Consider the following 14178-nt stretch of genomic DNA (forward strand, 5'->3'; position numbering starts at 1 on the left):
ATTTAGCAATCGTAAGTTAGCAATTTGGTTAGCAACCAAATCAAGTTCAACTTTAGCTCAATTTACAGTCCCAGCAATCCATCTTAAGCACAAACTTCTGTAGTTTAGAACTGCCATGCAGTCTTTGTGGTGAATGAAGTAGCTTTAGAAGCTACTTCATTAGCCGTTTCTTCGCCAAGAAATTCACAAGTTGAGTGCATTAGCCTGCTCTACAATCACAAATCCACAATCCTGGCAAAACATTTTCTAGTTGGGGCTTTAATATACTAGTTGATAAATTAAGGTTTTCTATCGAGTTTCTGACAATGTCAGCCATCCAAACTAATGTGAAAATGCATAAAAAAAAAATTAAAAATCAGTCGATGCATCTTGGCATTTTATGGACTTTGTTTTAAACTGGTTTCTTCAGTTTATAAATATTTTCTGCTACAGAACTGGAATCCAAAATGACTGCCACCCACACTTTTGAAGCAACGCCATTTTCTATATGGATAAAGTTTGCAGAAAAAAAAAAAAAAAAAAAAAAGTAATTCCATATTTTGTCAAGTTCCATGAATCATGTCAAATGTTTAAAATCAACCCAGAAAAGATTTTTTTTTTAATTTGGACATCTCACCAGCCCAGGTCTAACCTTATGCTACAATTATGAAAATTTACCCAATAAGATATGTTTTCAATACGAGTGATATATCGTGGCAAATAAATTCTTTATAATTACCAGATTTACAAGAAAAAATTAAATTCTTCGAGGAAATTTGCTTTGTTGCAGCTGAATATGCACACAGAAAAGAAAAGTCACATTTACATCTGCAAATTCTTTAATTTTTTTTTTTACCACAAGTATACAAAAACTTGACAGACAAATCAGTGAAAATGAGTTATTTACAGAAACAAGAGTAGTGGATGTGAGGAGCTGGAGACGCATGCTGTGCTGGTTTCAGAGTGAGGAAGAGGATCGAGGCGGTCATGAGGAAGACTCTACAGAGGCAGGCTGGAGGAAACAAGCACAGGTTACGGTCAGGTGGCTGCTAGTTGAGCTTCATAGGTAAACTTTACTGAAGAGGGACAAAGTCTTATAGGTTATTCCAAGATAACCCGTTTATATAGAGCTAGCCAATTTTGCTGCACGATAAATTGTACCAGAAGTTATCACGATAAACGATAATATTGTCATTTTGAGGCCGTTTAAGACCCGAGTGAAGCTGGCACACCCCCAGACAAAATTGATGTCAGCCAACTCGACTACATTTTTGTGCATAAAAATGTTTGTTTGTGCCGCTTTGGCTTTGAAGATAATAAAAGTTTAAAGGTCAACCTGCATGCACACTTTTATGAAATCAAAATTTGTGCTGCTGTCATCTTAAAAGATAAAAATGTTTCCGTTTTCAAATGACCATTTCTGAGTTTCTTTAAAAATCATAGCAGCACAAACTTTGCTGTATAAACAAACATTTGACACCAGTTTTGTCTAATTTGAATAAGTGTTGAAGTAATGGTCATAATGCAAGAAAACATAATCAAAAGACCAATAAACTTTAAATTCCAATGAACATTTAAACACTGGTACTGGAAGACATTTTAAATAATAAAATGAATTATGAAGATTCTGTGAACAAACGTTTTACTTAAAAAAAGGCAAGTTGAGACCAATTCATCAACCTGAAGACCAATTTGGGTAGAAAGAGAAAAATGATAAATTGAGATGCTTTAATTTATCGTGCGATTAATTGATTTGTTTATTGTGACAGGCTTGGGTATAGCTGATGTCACAATGATGAGCACCAAGACAAATCTGGGCAAACGGACCTTAAAAAGAAAGAAACCAAGACGGCCATCTATTCTGAGTGGCAAAAATATACAATTTTGACCTACTTGGCATTCCTAAAACCCATTTCATGCCTTCCAAGAAGCCGGCAATCCCACCAGAAGCAAATATTAACTCTAGAAATCCAACTGCACAGATTAGCGGAACCGCTACACGTTTCCCCGAGTTTAGTAGACGCGGTAAGACGGGCCTATCACTCGCCTCCTTTGATTTTCCCTCCTGGGTTTCACTGCCGTTGCTGGCACTAGAGTCACCGCTGCCATTAACTGTGGCTTCCTGTTTCAGTTGCTTAGCATCTGTGTCCTTTACTGGGCTCTCCTCTTCGGGTTTCCTCTGGACAGACACAAATGGAGACCGAAAGCTTCTGAACACAGCAGCAATTGACGGAAAACAACCAATCGGGTTGATCTAAATGGAAGCAGCAGCCAATCACACCATTTATTCATGCACACAAAGCAAGTTTCAGCTTCTAGCACCAAGTCCTGCCACGACACAAACACCAAGACATGCAACAAGCCAAACACAAGCTAGACTACACCTAAACGACCCAACGACTAAACCCAGACTGGCCTCCAACAGCGACATGACCACAAACACAAAGCAGGCAGTCACGATTACACTTTTCTCCACAAAAAAAAAAAAAAGAAAAAATCTGTTATGATCCTGGAAGATGAAACAAAAATGTTGAATTGCAGATTTAAAAGTTTTACCTTTTTCCTAACCAGGTGAGAGATATCCGACACGGCTTTGGAAGACGAAGCGCTTTCAGATGTTTTCACTGGAATCTAGAAGTGAAAAGTAGTTTTGATTGCTTCAGGCTCAAAGACGGTTTAGTAAGAGCTCCAGTCAGAAACAGATGCACTTACATTATAAATGCACACAACACTAGAACGCAATTGCAGTGTTTCTGCTATATGAAATAAAACTAAAAATAAGCTTGTCCACATGATAAATTATTAAAAACATGACGCGCCATGATGCTCCAACTACTTCCTGTCTTCTTTGTGGTTTCTGCCAGTAGTAACATCTGGTTCTTGGTCACATGACTAGTTTCCATTACAGTTGTGTGAACTACATTATTTAGATATGCCTGGAAAATATAAAACCTAACAAAAAAAAAGTGAGTTTCTCAAAATTGCTGCGTTTCCATCAAGTGAATTTATTCCCATAATTTTAATGTGTGTATTTTCATTAATGGAAACGTAGGCGGTGAAGCTGTACCTGACTGGTCGATGCAAACGCAGCCGAGGATGACGGGCCGCCATTTTCACAGGGGAATGTTGATGAAGTAGAGGGATTTCCCTGCAAGAGATCAGTTTAGCACCAACCTTCCTCTGTGCATCGTCGCCGTCGACTCATGGCCAGTTTACTCACCAGTGTCTGCTGGATCGCCTGAGAGGCAGCGCTGGCCGTCCTCTGGCTCTCCTTGGCGTCTTCCACTTTTTCCCTGATTTCAGGAAGAAGCTGTTTGAGTTCTTCCAGCTCATTTTTCTCCTCTGCTGCAGCGTCGTCTCCAGCCGCTGCGTTGATGACCTCCTGGAGCATGGCTGCAAGAAACGGGACCTAATGAAGCTAAAGTTAGCTTCAGAATGGGAGACGGGCTAATTCTCCAGACAATGAGGGTATTTAATCTGCCAAAATTTATAAACTACAACCTTTACACATGCAGACATGCATGGTATGTTGTTTTAAACAATCAAGGAAAAATTATTCTTTGTTTGTTATAGTTTTATACATGAAACAGCATGTAGAAAAAGAAATTGTAGGAAAAATTTGATATTTATCCCAACTAGTCTGAGAACAAAACACTAATTAGAAGGAAACAAACAATTTTCATAACTTATTTTGGATAAAAAGTAAAAAAAAAAAAAACTGCATGGATGTGAAATTTTATATAATTTGTTTGAAAAGGAGAAACTACACCAAGATTTTTTGATTTCCTGCCCATTTAAATCTCCACAGACCAGATGAAGTCTTCAATTATTTCCACATCGACACTTAAACCTCAAATGTACAATTACTTCTACATTTTTATAAACAATAGCATGCAAAACAAAGAATTTCTCTTTAATTAGCCTTTTATTATTCCAACCAAAGCAAGTCTTGCAAGTTTTTACTAAAAAACAGACTTTGGCACACCCGTCCATTTATAAATCGGAAATAAAACAAAAATTATAATTTTCATCGCTGGGAATAAACTACAAACATTTCACAAACCTAAAAAGAGTAAAATAAGCCCAAAAATTCATTTTTGTTCAAGGAAAAGAAATGATTCACAATTACATATTTGTATTTTCCAACTGGGTTTGGGTGCAGTTTTCGTCATTTCTGCGGTTCAATGAAAAGAACGAACTGTTCATACCTAGGCGCGTCTCGATGACCTTTACGGAGCTGTTGTAGTGCTGGATGGCCTGGTTGTACTGGTCCATGGAGACCAGCGTCGTAGCAACGTGGTAGTGCGTCTCGGCCAGCAGGCGGCAGTGAGGCGGCAACAGCTTCAGCTGCAAAGTCAGACACTCCTGGAAGTCTTCTAGCGCCTGAGGATAGTTACCTGGAAATGAGAGACGTTTTAGGCCCGCAGTGGAAACGGACGACGCCACCGAGAGCCGTTTAGTTCTGCAGTTTACCCGTTTCCGCACTGACTTCACCCAGTTTCAGATAAGCCTGTGCTGCCATCAGCTGGTCGTCTTTGCTTTCCTTTCTGCAAAGAGAGAGAAATGTATGAACAGGTTCTCAAAATAAAGGCTAAAACAGGATTAATCTAGTCATCGAGAGAGAAAAATCAGATCTGGACTTTGACACACTTGCCTTTTAAAAATGACTTTGGCCACCTCAAGCATCTCCCAAGCCAACTGCAAATTCCCAACATCCTCCTCTTCCTGAAAGCGTTTCAAAATGCAAGAATACTTTGATCCCAACGGGACATTAAATAACTGCTATTCATGTAAAATATTCCAGAAACCGCAGGTTTCTTTAAACAGGAGCTCACGTTATCTTGTGCGTTGTTCTCTTCGTCGTCCTCATCATCATCGTCGTCATCATCTGAAATTTAAAAACAAAAAAAGTTAAAGGATTTATAAGATTTGAAACGGTTTCAGAAAAGCATAAGAACAAACCAGAAAGTTTCCCCGCCTCACACCAGTGTCTCCCTTCAGCTCACCATGTGGGATGTTTCAACATAAAGTGTTAAAAAGGTTTAAAACACCGGCGCTGTGTCTCCAAACAGCTACTACCCTCTGAAGTCTCATCAGTCTGCTCAGCCTCTGCACTCGATTCTTCAATTCCTTCATCCTCTTCCTCATCCACAGCTTGTGCTGAAGCGTCTCGGACCTCTTCGGCTGCTTTGACAGAACTTTCCTCTTCCCCAATCTCAGCGGCAGAACCTGAGGTTTCTCCTGACTCGGCGTTTTCATTTTTCACCTCCTCTTCAGTCACAGCTTGCGTTGAAGCCTCTCGGACCTCTTCGGCTGCTTTGACAGAACTTTCCTCCTCTCCAACCTCGGCAGCAGAACCCGACGTTTCTCCCGACTCTGCGTTTTCATTTTTCACCTCCTCTTTAGGCTCTACCTCCAGCTTTTCCTTCTCTGCCATTGCATCATAGACCTGCTTTCGCAGCTCTTCTCTGGTTTTCTCTGCACCAGAGTGGCAAACGTTTGATTTCTTGACATTATCTCAGCAGACATGTACAGAAAACACCCGGTTACTCTTTACGAAAATATTTTAGAAATGTTCAAACTTAAAGGAATGACTTGAGCTCGTGGATCGAAATGACAGTGAAGTAAACTGACCATCAATGTTGTCTGCACTCTCCAGGTTTGGGTTTTTGGGCTGCTCCTCTTCCTCAGATTCTTCTGGGACTCCCTCCAGGGCGTTGCCTAGGACACCGTTCTCCATCCTGGCTCACAAAACAAAACTTTTGCTTACAGAAATGCACACCAGGAAGTTCCACTTAGAAGTTAACTGTGAACTGCAGAACAATCAGACACGTAGTACCAAGAGATGTCACCAAACTTTACTTCTTAAAATTCAAAAACGGTTTGATGTAGAAGCCCAACATGCAACCCAAACTGGAAGACATCATGCAAAAAGCACAAAAGTTTGCCAACATTCAGAGACGGAGCAGCAGAGTCATAAATAAAAGTTATTTCAGCAAATAAGTTCAATTTGTTTTAATTTATATAGACTCCATCCACCAAGTCCTGCAGAGATCAGCATAACTGAGCCTTAAGTTGGTTGTGATACGAGTTTTACTGTTTGGACTTAAATTTTCCGAGTATTGAAACATTTTATTATAATTTAGGGAGTTCTTGAAGACGAGACAGATCCGTCTGAAATTAGCATCAGCATGTTGGAGCTTTAAAAAATTAATTTGTGCTTCTGCCTTTCAGGTATTTACTGAGATGAGTAAGAACTAATCTCTTAAAAACAGTTAAATATGCAATATATTTGCATCAACACTGGTATCAGATCGTTTTCTTATAAGCTAACTGGTGACCTGTAACATTGTGGGATGTTTAACTGAAGTTTAGGAGTAAAAAGTGCAACTATTTTTATTTTCAAGGTATTGAAACTGTTGGGAAATGTATAAATGTGATCATTTATACATTATAAATATCAGTGCATCCAAAAGGATGCACTGATATTTTCATATCAGTGCATCCTTATTAAATACATTCAGCTTCAATATAGTCCTTTAGATATTTGTAGTACGTTTTGTTTATATGGTAGAGGAAGAAAGAACAATTTAAAATGTAATAATAATAATAATAAACCTTGCAAGCTCCAACAGAGACTTCCCACATAGGAAGAAGGCTTCACCACATTCATCTGCTGTGTCTCCGTACTTTGCAGCCCTGCAGAAGAATAAATGAGGAGAAAAATGACAGAAATTGTAACAATACTTGCTCTAAAATAAGTTAGCTGCACTAACTGCCAGGTGATATTACATAAATTTCAGCATGAGTATTTATTTGAACGCGTTTTCTTACAGCATGCTGCAGGCTTCCTGGAAGACATTGACGGCAGAGACTACATCTCCCATCACCAGATGCCGTTTGCCCGTGCCGATCAGCTTTTTAGCCTCCTCCATAACGTCACCGGAGCTGCGAGGAGGGAAGACGTGCACATAAAGAGGTTTCATTTTCTGGGATTAGTTCATAGAAGCACAAAAAAAAAAAAAAGTTTGCGGAATCCATGCTTACGTTTCTGCTGCAGCTGTCGACGAGCACGGCTTCTCCTCGGCGCTACGGGAGGGCAAAAACAAATCATTGTCCGAGACGATAAACTTTATTGCTGACTTAGTAGAGTTCATCTACAACAGAAAACGATGGCGACGCCTTATTGTTGTTAGCGTCTCGTGGCTGCTAGCCAGTTAGCCGAAGAGTGCTAAGTGATTAGCGGAGATGGCGTTGAGAACAAAATATCACTTCACCGAGAAAAAAATATACCGTCTTCCTAACGGTGTATACTATTAACACGCTGCACTTACCAGCTACGTGTCATACAGTAAACATTACCGCCGGAACAAGCTAAAAGCGCGCTAGCCATTTTTTGTGTTGTGGCGGCAGTGAACAATTACAAACGATTAATTTACCTTCCAGAACCCGACGCTGTGGACGTTTCCTCCGGCATTTTAATCGAAGACCAGCGAGATGACAGAAAAAAAACAAAGCCAGCAGCCTGCTCTGCGGAACCCGATGAACCCAAACAGACCCACTTGAACGGTCCTTGTTGGCGCGCTTAAATAGAGGGGAAAAAAATGATATTCTGTTTCCGCTTAAGTTGGAACGCGGGAGAATGGAGTTAAAGGGGCCGCAGCAGTTATAAAGCTGCTCCTTGTGACCGTGGAAAATAACACGGAAACGAAACGAAAAATGAAGACGGACGAAAATAACATCAGAATATTAGGCACAACAATCAGTCGTGGCGGCTCTTGTAGGGTCGTATGTAAAATAATGAATAAAGGGGAAATGAGATCACCAAATCGAATCAACGAGTAACATTAAAATTTTAGGATATATTTACCTAGTTGTTTATAGAGTACAGCATTTTGTACCACCAAAACACAGAAACATACACCACATACTCCATCTGCCGTTCCACAAATAGAGTTGAGAAAGATAGCGCTTTCAGGCCTCGTTGGCGCAGTAGGCAGCGCGTCAGTCTCATAATCTGAAGGTCGTGAGTTCGAGCCTCACACGGGGCATGACTTTTTTTTCTTAAACAATTTTGTTTAATTTAATTAAGAGCGTACATCACAGACGAGGACCAATCGGGTATGCTACCGACGTTTTAAGAAGAATTGGTACTCATCGCTAATCAGCCTATCACCATTTCTTATTAATAATAAGAAATCAATTTGGTTGGGATTCCAGAACTTGTATCTCTGAACCCTTCCGTTCATTAAGAACACTTAACACTGAGTTAGATTAATGAAATTTCACATTAATGCATCATTCTTAAGGTAGTAATCAAACGAACAAAAAAAATTCTAAAATGATTAGGACTTTCCGTTTTACAATTAAGAATTACTGTTCCTAATGTAATTTTACATTACGATTTTCCTGTGCTCGGTTTCTAGCAGGACTCGAACTCTTATCCTACAGTTTTTGCCGAGAAAGGAGCAATGTGATTGGCTGGCTCCATTCTTAACTTTGGAGCAGGAAGCAATGTGATTGGTTCTTTCTACCACGTATGATTTGGAAGAGGTGGATCTTTCTCGACCAGCAGAGGGCGTTTTTGTTGCATATATCACAGTTTATCTTCCGACTGTTGAGAAGTTTACCCAAACTAACTGCACACAAAATTTGCGGTGTAACCACGGTTTCATGCCGAAAGTTACTGACGGTACCTAAAAAGTTACCGTTAGAATTAAATAAACAAACGGATACATAAATGGATGGCCACTATCAGACTATCAGAAGGTGAAGAATCATAACTCTTCAAGGTACTTTTGAAGCCAAATATTTAACGATCTCCACCCGCGACGTCACCAGATTCCGTTATGAAGTACATTACGGAAATTCGATCACGATGTCAGTATAGGGCCAGTGGCGCAATGGATAACGCGTCTGACTACGGATCAGAAGATTCTAGGTTCGACTCCTGGCTGGCTCGTACTTTTTTCCAGCATTAAAAAAACATGTAATTTTGCACGACTTTATATGTTTAAATGAATACTGATGTTACACCCTTGGACCACCAGGCGTCACGGTCAACTAATTTCCCATTTTTACATTTTGAGCTAGTTCCTTCACCCACTTTTCAAACCCTTTTGGGTAAAAAAAAAAAAAGCCTGGAACGGCAAAATGTACACGGGGACAGCGAAAAATGATAACCTGTTTATTTCAGAGTTACTAAATAAACCCCATCAGGACTATAAGGGGCAATACAATTTAAAAACGTTGCCTTCTTCCTAAATTATTATCGGTGCTAGCATGAATCGCTTTTTCACCTATAACACCACCTGCATTACGCATTATAGACGAGCTAAGAAAAACTCTCCTGACTTATTTAGAAAATAAATAAAACAATGACATTTAGACATTCTTACCTTATTAAACGGATCTTCAGCCAAAGAAACTGCTGAAAGTGCCATTTGGCGACTGAAAGTTTAACAAATTTCGAATTTAGTAATGACGTAAGCACGTTAGACGTCACTTGCTCAGGAGGTGGCGCCATTGTTCCACGGGAAAAACTTTCCTGTAATTCTGCATTACAATTGAGCTTAGTTATAGTTCGCAAATGAATGTTGATAATGAAGCATTAAATGAGGAAAGTTTGTTCAAAAGCTTGTGAAATGTTTAAAAAACCGGATGGTCACTCTGTGGCCTGATGGCGTTGATCTACTTAATATTAGATTAGTACATTGCTTTGACATAAAGTTTTATATTGAATATATATATATATATATATAGAGAGAGTTTATAAGTATAGCTGATATGATTTAGATTTGTATTGTACATAAATACGTCATGATTGAATTAGAAACGGGGGAGGGAGCAGATGGAAGAGAGGAGGGCACTGGAGTCAGACAGTGGGCTCCGGTCAGACCGACTGCAGATGAAGTTTTCACTCACACTCACCCGGTGGGACTCTCAGGAATTCAAATTAACCGACCGGACTTCACCGTGCAACTGACATGTTGCGATGTTTCGCGCAGACATACAAAACGTGCACTTGTTTGGCGTCATTTTGTTGTGTTTTGCACTTTTTCCGGAGGCTGGCTGTGGGTCAGCCGATGCAGGCAGCTGTCATGAGGTGAAGATAGCCTACATGATGCGCCAGATAGGCCCCGTGGAGCTGGTGCCAGAAAGACCCGGGACAGGTAAGACACTCATACTATTCAAGTCATTTATTATTTTTAACGCATGATGCTTTAAAAAATAAACATGTAGAGTATTATGAATTAAATATTGTATTTTAAAACCACGTAAACATATTTTTACTCATTAGTAAAAAGTAGCCGTCCAAGAAATTACTCAAGAGTGAAAAAGTCTGCTCAAGTACTGAAATCATTTAATATTTTAAAAAATGCATAATTAAATGGAACAAAATATAAAGTTAAGTGGAAATTGAGCTATTTTAAGGACAAAAATGACAATAATTTACATAAGTAATTAAAAAAAACACCATCAGGCAGAATAATTTTTTCCAAATCAGTTTCTTTCAATAAAAAACTTATGAAACTTTAACAAAACCTGCAGGTGTTTGTCTGTGTCTGGTGGATTTTGGTGTTTGCTTTTCATTAAGTGGGTAGAAAATCCAGAAATTTCACTCAAGTAAGAATTGAAATACTTCATAATAAAACTACGTACAGCGTAGTATAAACTAAATATTTTCCAAACAGTGTAACTACCCAACTCAGGTTTTAATAAATAATTGTTTCTGTTACGGGTTGTGAGTGGCGCCAATTTATTTCCAACTTGACACACAGAGAAGCTAAAAATGCAAATTTATCTGTTCCACAATTTCACTTAGTTGTTTAATTTGAATAGTTTTGTAATTTGTAAAGCATTCTTAAGAAATAACTCCTTTACATTTGTAATTATTATAATCAATAATAATCATTTTCAGTGCAGACGTTGCATCTTAGTGCGGTCAGAGTGTCTTTTATTTACTTATTAAGTTATTAAGATTGCATCCATCTTTAAATAGTTCAAGCTCAAATTTTTAGTAGCTAGTAACTTTGTTTTTACGTGATTCAACAATGCAAAAAGTGTTATTTTTTTCCATACAAGAATGCCAAAGAGTACATTTATGACATTTCTGAGTCCTTCCGTATCTTGCATCAGTCACAAAATACAAAGATCTTAAATCAGGTGTGTGCCATTTAATATTTGATCGAACCAGTCTAGAAAAGAAAACAAACAAATTGAAACGTCTACACAAAGTAGTGAAAATAAGTAAAACAAAAATTGTTTTTCAAGTCTTTATTACGGCAACTAATATAGAAAATAGTGACTATAATAGTGAAAATAGGGAGACTGACGACTTCTGACACTGCAATGATGGAAAAGAAAAGAAAAGAAAAGAAAAGGGAGTAATTATAAGGAAATGAGTGAAATTACAAAATTCAATATCAATATTTCAATCATGTTTCCAAAATTTGAATGGCTCTAATAGAAGTTTTATCTGATCTTTAGTCAAAGTGTAATCTGAGTTTTTTAATGACAAAACTCCAAAACACTCTTCAGCTGTTGTAAAAGCTCCCGTCTGTTTAAAAGAAATTAAAAAAACCCCAGTGAAACTACAGATTTTCCTTTTTCAGATTCCAGACCTTAAAATATTGAAAGCAGTGTTGGATAATCTGGAACAAAACAGAAGAAATGTGGAACATTGTTTAAAATAAACATCCATATTACACACTGTGTTGCCACAAGGTTAAGTTCTGATTCACTCGTGTGTTTGAAGAGGAAAAAATAAAAATGTCCGCAGCGCTCCGATGTAAAGTCCAAACAAAAAATTTATTCCACAGCTTTGAGTCTTTACAAGAGCAGTAACGTTCTATGCTAACCTCTACAAAAACTACGGTTGAAAAACCGTGTGGCTCTGTCGCTCCTTTCGCAGCTCCTTCTCTCCCTTTGCTATCTACCTTGTTTTCACACAGCCCCCCTCATTTGCATAATTGCCAGGTGGCCAATTAACTATAAACATACTAATAGTAACCTTTTTTCACAGTAAAACATTATGAAATTAGTTATATGCAATATAACAATTCTTCCAAAATCAACAAATACACTTATTAAATTTATACTTAAACAAATAAGTTTTAACAGTAACTGGACACTTTCTACATCAACTTGGCCTCCACATTCCGGCCCCTAATTGTGACCCTATTACACAATTACCAACTTAAAACTTGTGGAGCCAAAGTACTCAAATGCCTTACAAAATAATCAACATAAAAGATAAACAAACTTATCGATATCTAAGAATGACTGCTTCATTCCGATTCCTGTAAAAGGCAAATCTTTGTTATGGGTCTGTCCATCGTGTTTGTCTTTGTTTTGATTCTCACTTGACGCACCATTCCTGTCTTGTCAGAGATGGTTTGGATTACTTTCCCTGTAACCCAAGAGTTACGTGGAGCTGTGTCATCAACAATAAGCACTATATCTCCAACTGTAAAGTTGCGAGTCAGACGGGTCCACTTTTGCCTTTCCTGAAGCAGTGGCAAATATTCTCTTGTCCAACGTTTCCAGAATATTTCTGACATATATTGTACTTGCTTCCATCTCCTTCTTGCATAGAGATCTTGCTTGTCAAACAGGCCAGGCGGAAAAGACGGTTTAGTTTTCAGAAGCAAGAGGTGATTGGGAGTGAGCACCTCCAAGTCGTTTGGATCGCTGGACACCGTAGTTATCGGTCGACTATTAATAACAGCTTCCGCCTCACACAGAAGTGTATGTAGGCCCTCTTCATCCAGTGTCTGCAGTCTTAATGTGGCATTTAAGATTTTCTTCACTGACTTTATTAATCTCTCCCAGACGCCGCCATGGTGGGATCCTGTGGGAGGATTGAACATCCATTGAATGCCTTGTTCTATTACTGGATTCAGTTTGAAAAGAGAACTAGTCTTCTTCACTCCTTGGCCCTTAGAAAGTGTGGTAATTTCTTCGGAAAATGCCTTAGCTTGGCAATAGTGAACAATTGTTTCTTCAGCTTCTGCAAGGTTCTCCATAGTTAGTTTCTTAATGTCCACTTGAAGCAGGCTTTCCTTGAAACTTCTCATTTCCTTTTCAACTTCAGATTGAGCTTTAACAGCATTTAACTCCTTCCTTTTGCGACACAGTTGCAGTAGGATACTCTTAACTTTAAGCATCCATGCAATTGCCCTTTTTAGTCGAAACCAGGATGAGAAGTACTGCAGGAATTCCTCCACTGCATCTTTACATTCCTCAACAGTGTGAGCACAAATCAGTGTACTCTTCACCTCTGGGTCTTCTGTAGTCAGGTCTCCAATGGTATGCACACTTTCTGGCCATTGGTCCATGTGTTTAACGAGAAAGTCCGGCCCCTGTAACCATGCATGGTGGTGAACGAAGCTTTCTGCCTTGAGTCCCCTGGATGCACAGTCAGCAGGATTCAATGAGGTGTTGATATACCTCCATTGCTGTGGATTGGAGCACTTCAGGATGGCGTCCACACAATTAGCGACGAATGTGCGGAACCTACTTGTTTGGTTGCTGATATATTTTAGTACTGTAGTACTATCTGACCAAAACACGGATGGTTGGAGTGGAAGCTGCAGTTCTGTTGTTAGAAACTTGTCCATGCGTGTTGCCATCGTTGCTGCAGTAAGTTCCATACGGGGAATCGTTACAGGCTTAAGTGGGGCCACTCTTGCTTTCCCCAACATGAATGCACAATGAACTTTGTTACTACTGCTTTTCTGTAGCAAGTAGCTAACTGTACCGTAGCCCTCTTCACTGGCATCGGCAAAATGTTGCAGCTGGTTATATACCGACTGTCCAAATCCTACAGGTTTAAAACATCTTGGGACATTTATGTTCTCCAACTGGTGGAGCTGGGTCTTCCACTCAAGCCACTTATGAGCCAAGTCTTCGGGTATGATGACATCCCAGCCAATCTTCCGCCTGCAAAGCTCTTGCAGAATCTTCTTCGCTTGAAGCATGACTGGTGACAGGATACCCAATGGGTCGTAGACAGAACTCATGATGGAAAGGATGTTCCTCCGAGTGGGAGCTTTGTCTGGCATTATGATCTTGAATCGGAAGCTGTCAGACTGAATACACCATTGGACTCCCAACGCTCTCTCTATGGGAAGCATATCCTGATCCAGGTCCAGATCTTTAACTTCTGTTGTCCTCTCTTCTTCTGGAATAGCTGAC

General features: G+C 39.2%; 2 protein-coding genes and 2 non-coding genes across 8 annotated transcripts in view; 3 read left to right on the forward strand and 1 right to left on the reverse strand.

The window, feature by feature from the left end:
• Positions 1–812: 812 nt before the first annotated feature.
• nasp (nuclear autoantigenic sperm protein (histone-binding)) lies at positions 813–7639 on the reverse strand. Of its 3 annotated transcripts, XM_081606045.1 has the most exons (15): positions 7419–7638; positions 7027–7068; positions 6814–6927; positions 6598–6678; positions 5614–5720; positions 5059–5457; positions 4815–4867; positions 4634–4704; positions 4453–4526; positions 4188–4376; positions 3200–3372; positions 3047–3127; positions 2536–2610; positions 2027–2158; positions 813–991 (listed from the first exon to the last, which is right to left on the reverse strand). In XM_081606045.1, exons 1-15 carry the CDS (start codon positions 7454–7456, stop codon positions 965–967), a joined length of 1656 nt encoding a protein of 551 aa, XP_081462171.1. In that variant the 5' UTR covers positions 7457–7638; the 3' UTR covers positions 813–964. The 3 variants fall into 3 exon arrangements, with proteins under 3 accessions (XP_081462171.1, XP_081462172.1, XP_017159699.1); XM_081606046.1 differs by lacking the exon at positions 2027–2158 and having other exon boundaries at positions 7419–7639; XM_017304210.2 differs by lacking the exon at positions 5059–5457 and having other exon boundaries at positions 7419–7621.
• Positions 7640–7957: 318 nt separating this feature from the next.
• On the forward strand, positions 7958–8030 carry trnam-cau (transfer RNA methionine (anticodon CAU)). Its single transcript has one exon. It is a non-coding gene; the product is annotated as a tRNA-Met (tRNA).
• An 838-nt stretch (positions 8031–8868) lies between these two features.
• Positions 8869–8941, forward strand: trnar-acg (transfer RNA arginine (anticodon ACG)). Its single transcript has one exon. It is a non-coding gene; the product is annotated as a tRNA-Arg (tRNA).
• An 850-nt stretch (positions 8942–9791) lies between these two features.
• LOC103463086 (glypican-5-like) overlaps positions 9792–14178 on the forward strand; it is a 69843-nt gene continuing 65456 nt past the window's right edge. The window contains exon 1 of one of the 3 annotated variants that reach the window (XM_081606044.1): positions 9792–10151. In XM_081606044.1, coding sequence (XP_081462170.1) covers positions 9974–10151 — 178 coding nt within the window. In that variant the 5' untranslated portion in view covers positions 9792–9973. The remainder of the gene's footprint in view (positions 10152–14178) is intronic. The other 2 variants (XM_008406222.3, XM_008406221.3) reach the window with 2 other exon arrangements.

The sequence above is a fragment of the Poecilia reticulata genome, chromosome 4 (assembly GCF_904066995.2).
Source record: "Poecilia reticulata chromosome 4, P_reticulata-male-v2, whole genome shotgun sequence".
Taxonomy (NCBI): Eukaryota; Metazoa; Chordata; class Actinopteri; order Cyprinodontiformes; family Poeciliidae; genus Poecilia; species Poecilia reticulata.

Excerpts from the sequence above, each read along its gene's own strand:
- nasp (XM_081606045.1), bottom strand. The coding sequence starts at position 7,456 with ATGCCGGAGGAAACGTCCACAGCGTCGGGTTCTGGAAG. Across the intron at positions 5,721-6,597 it reads TCTCTGTTGGAGCTTGCAAG|GATGGAGAACGGTGTCCTAG; the intron begins GTTTATTATTAT and ends TTTGTGAGCCAG. Across the intron at positions 4,377-4,452 it reads TGAAGTCAGTGCGGAAACGG|GTAACTATCCTCAGGCGCTA; the intron begins GTAAACTGCAGA and ends TCTCATTTCCAG.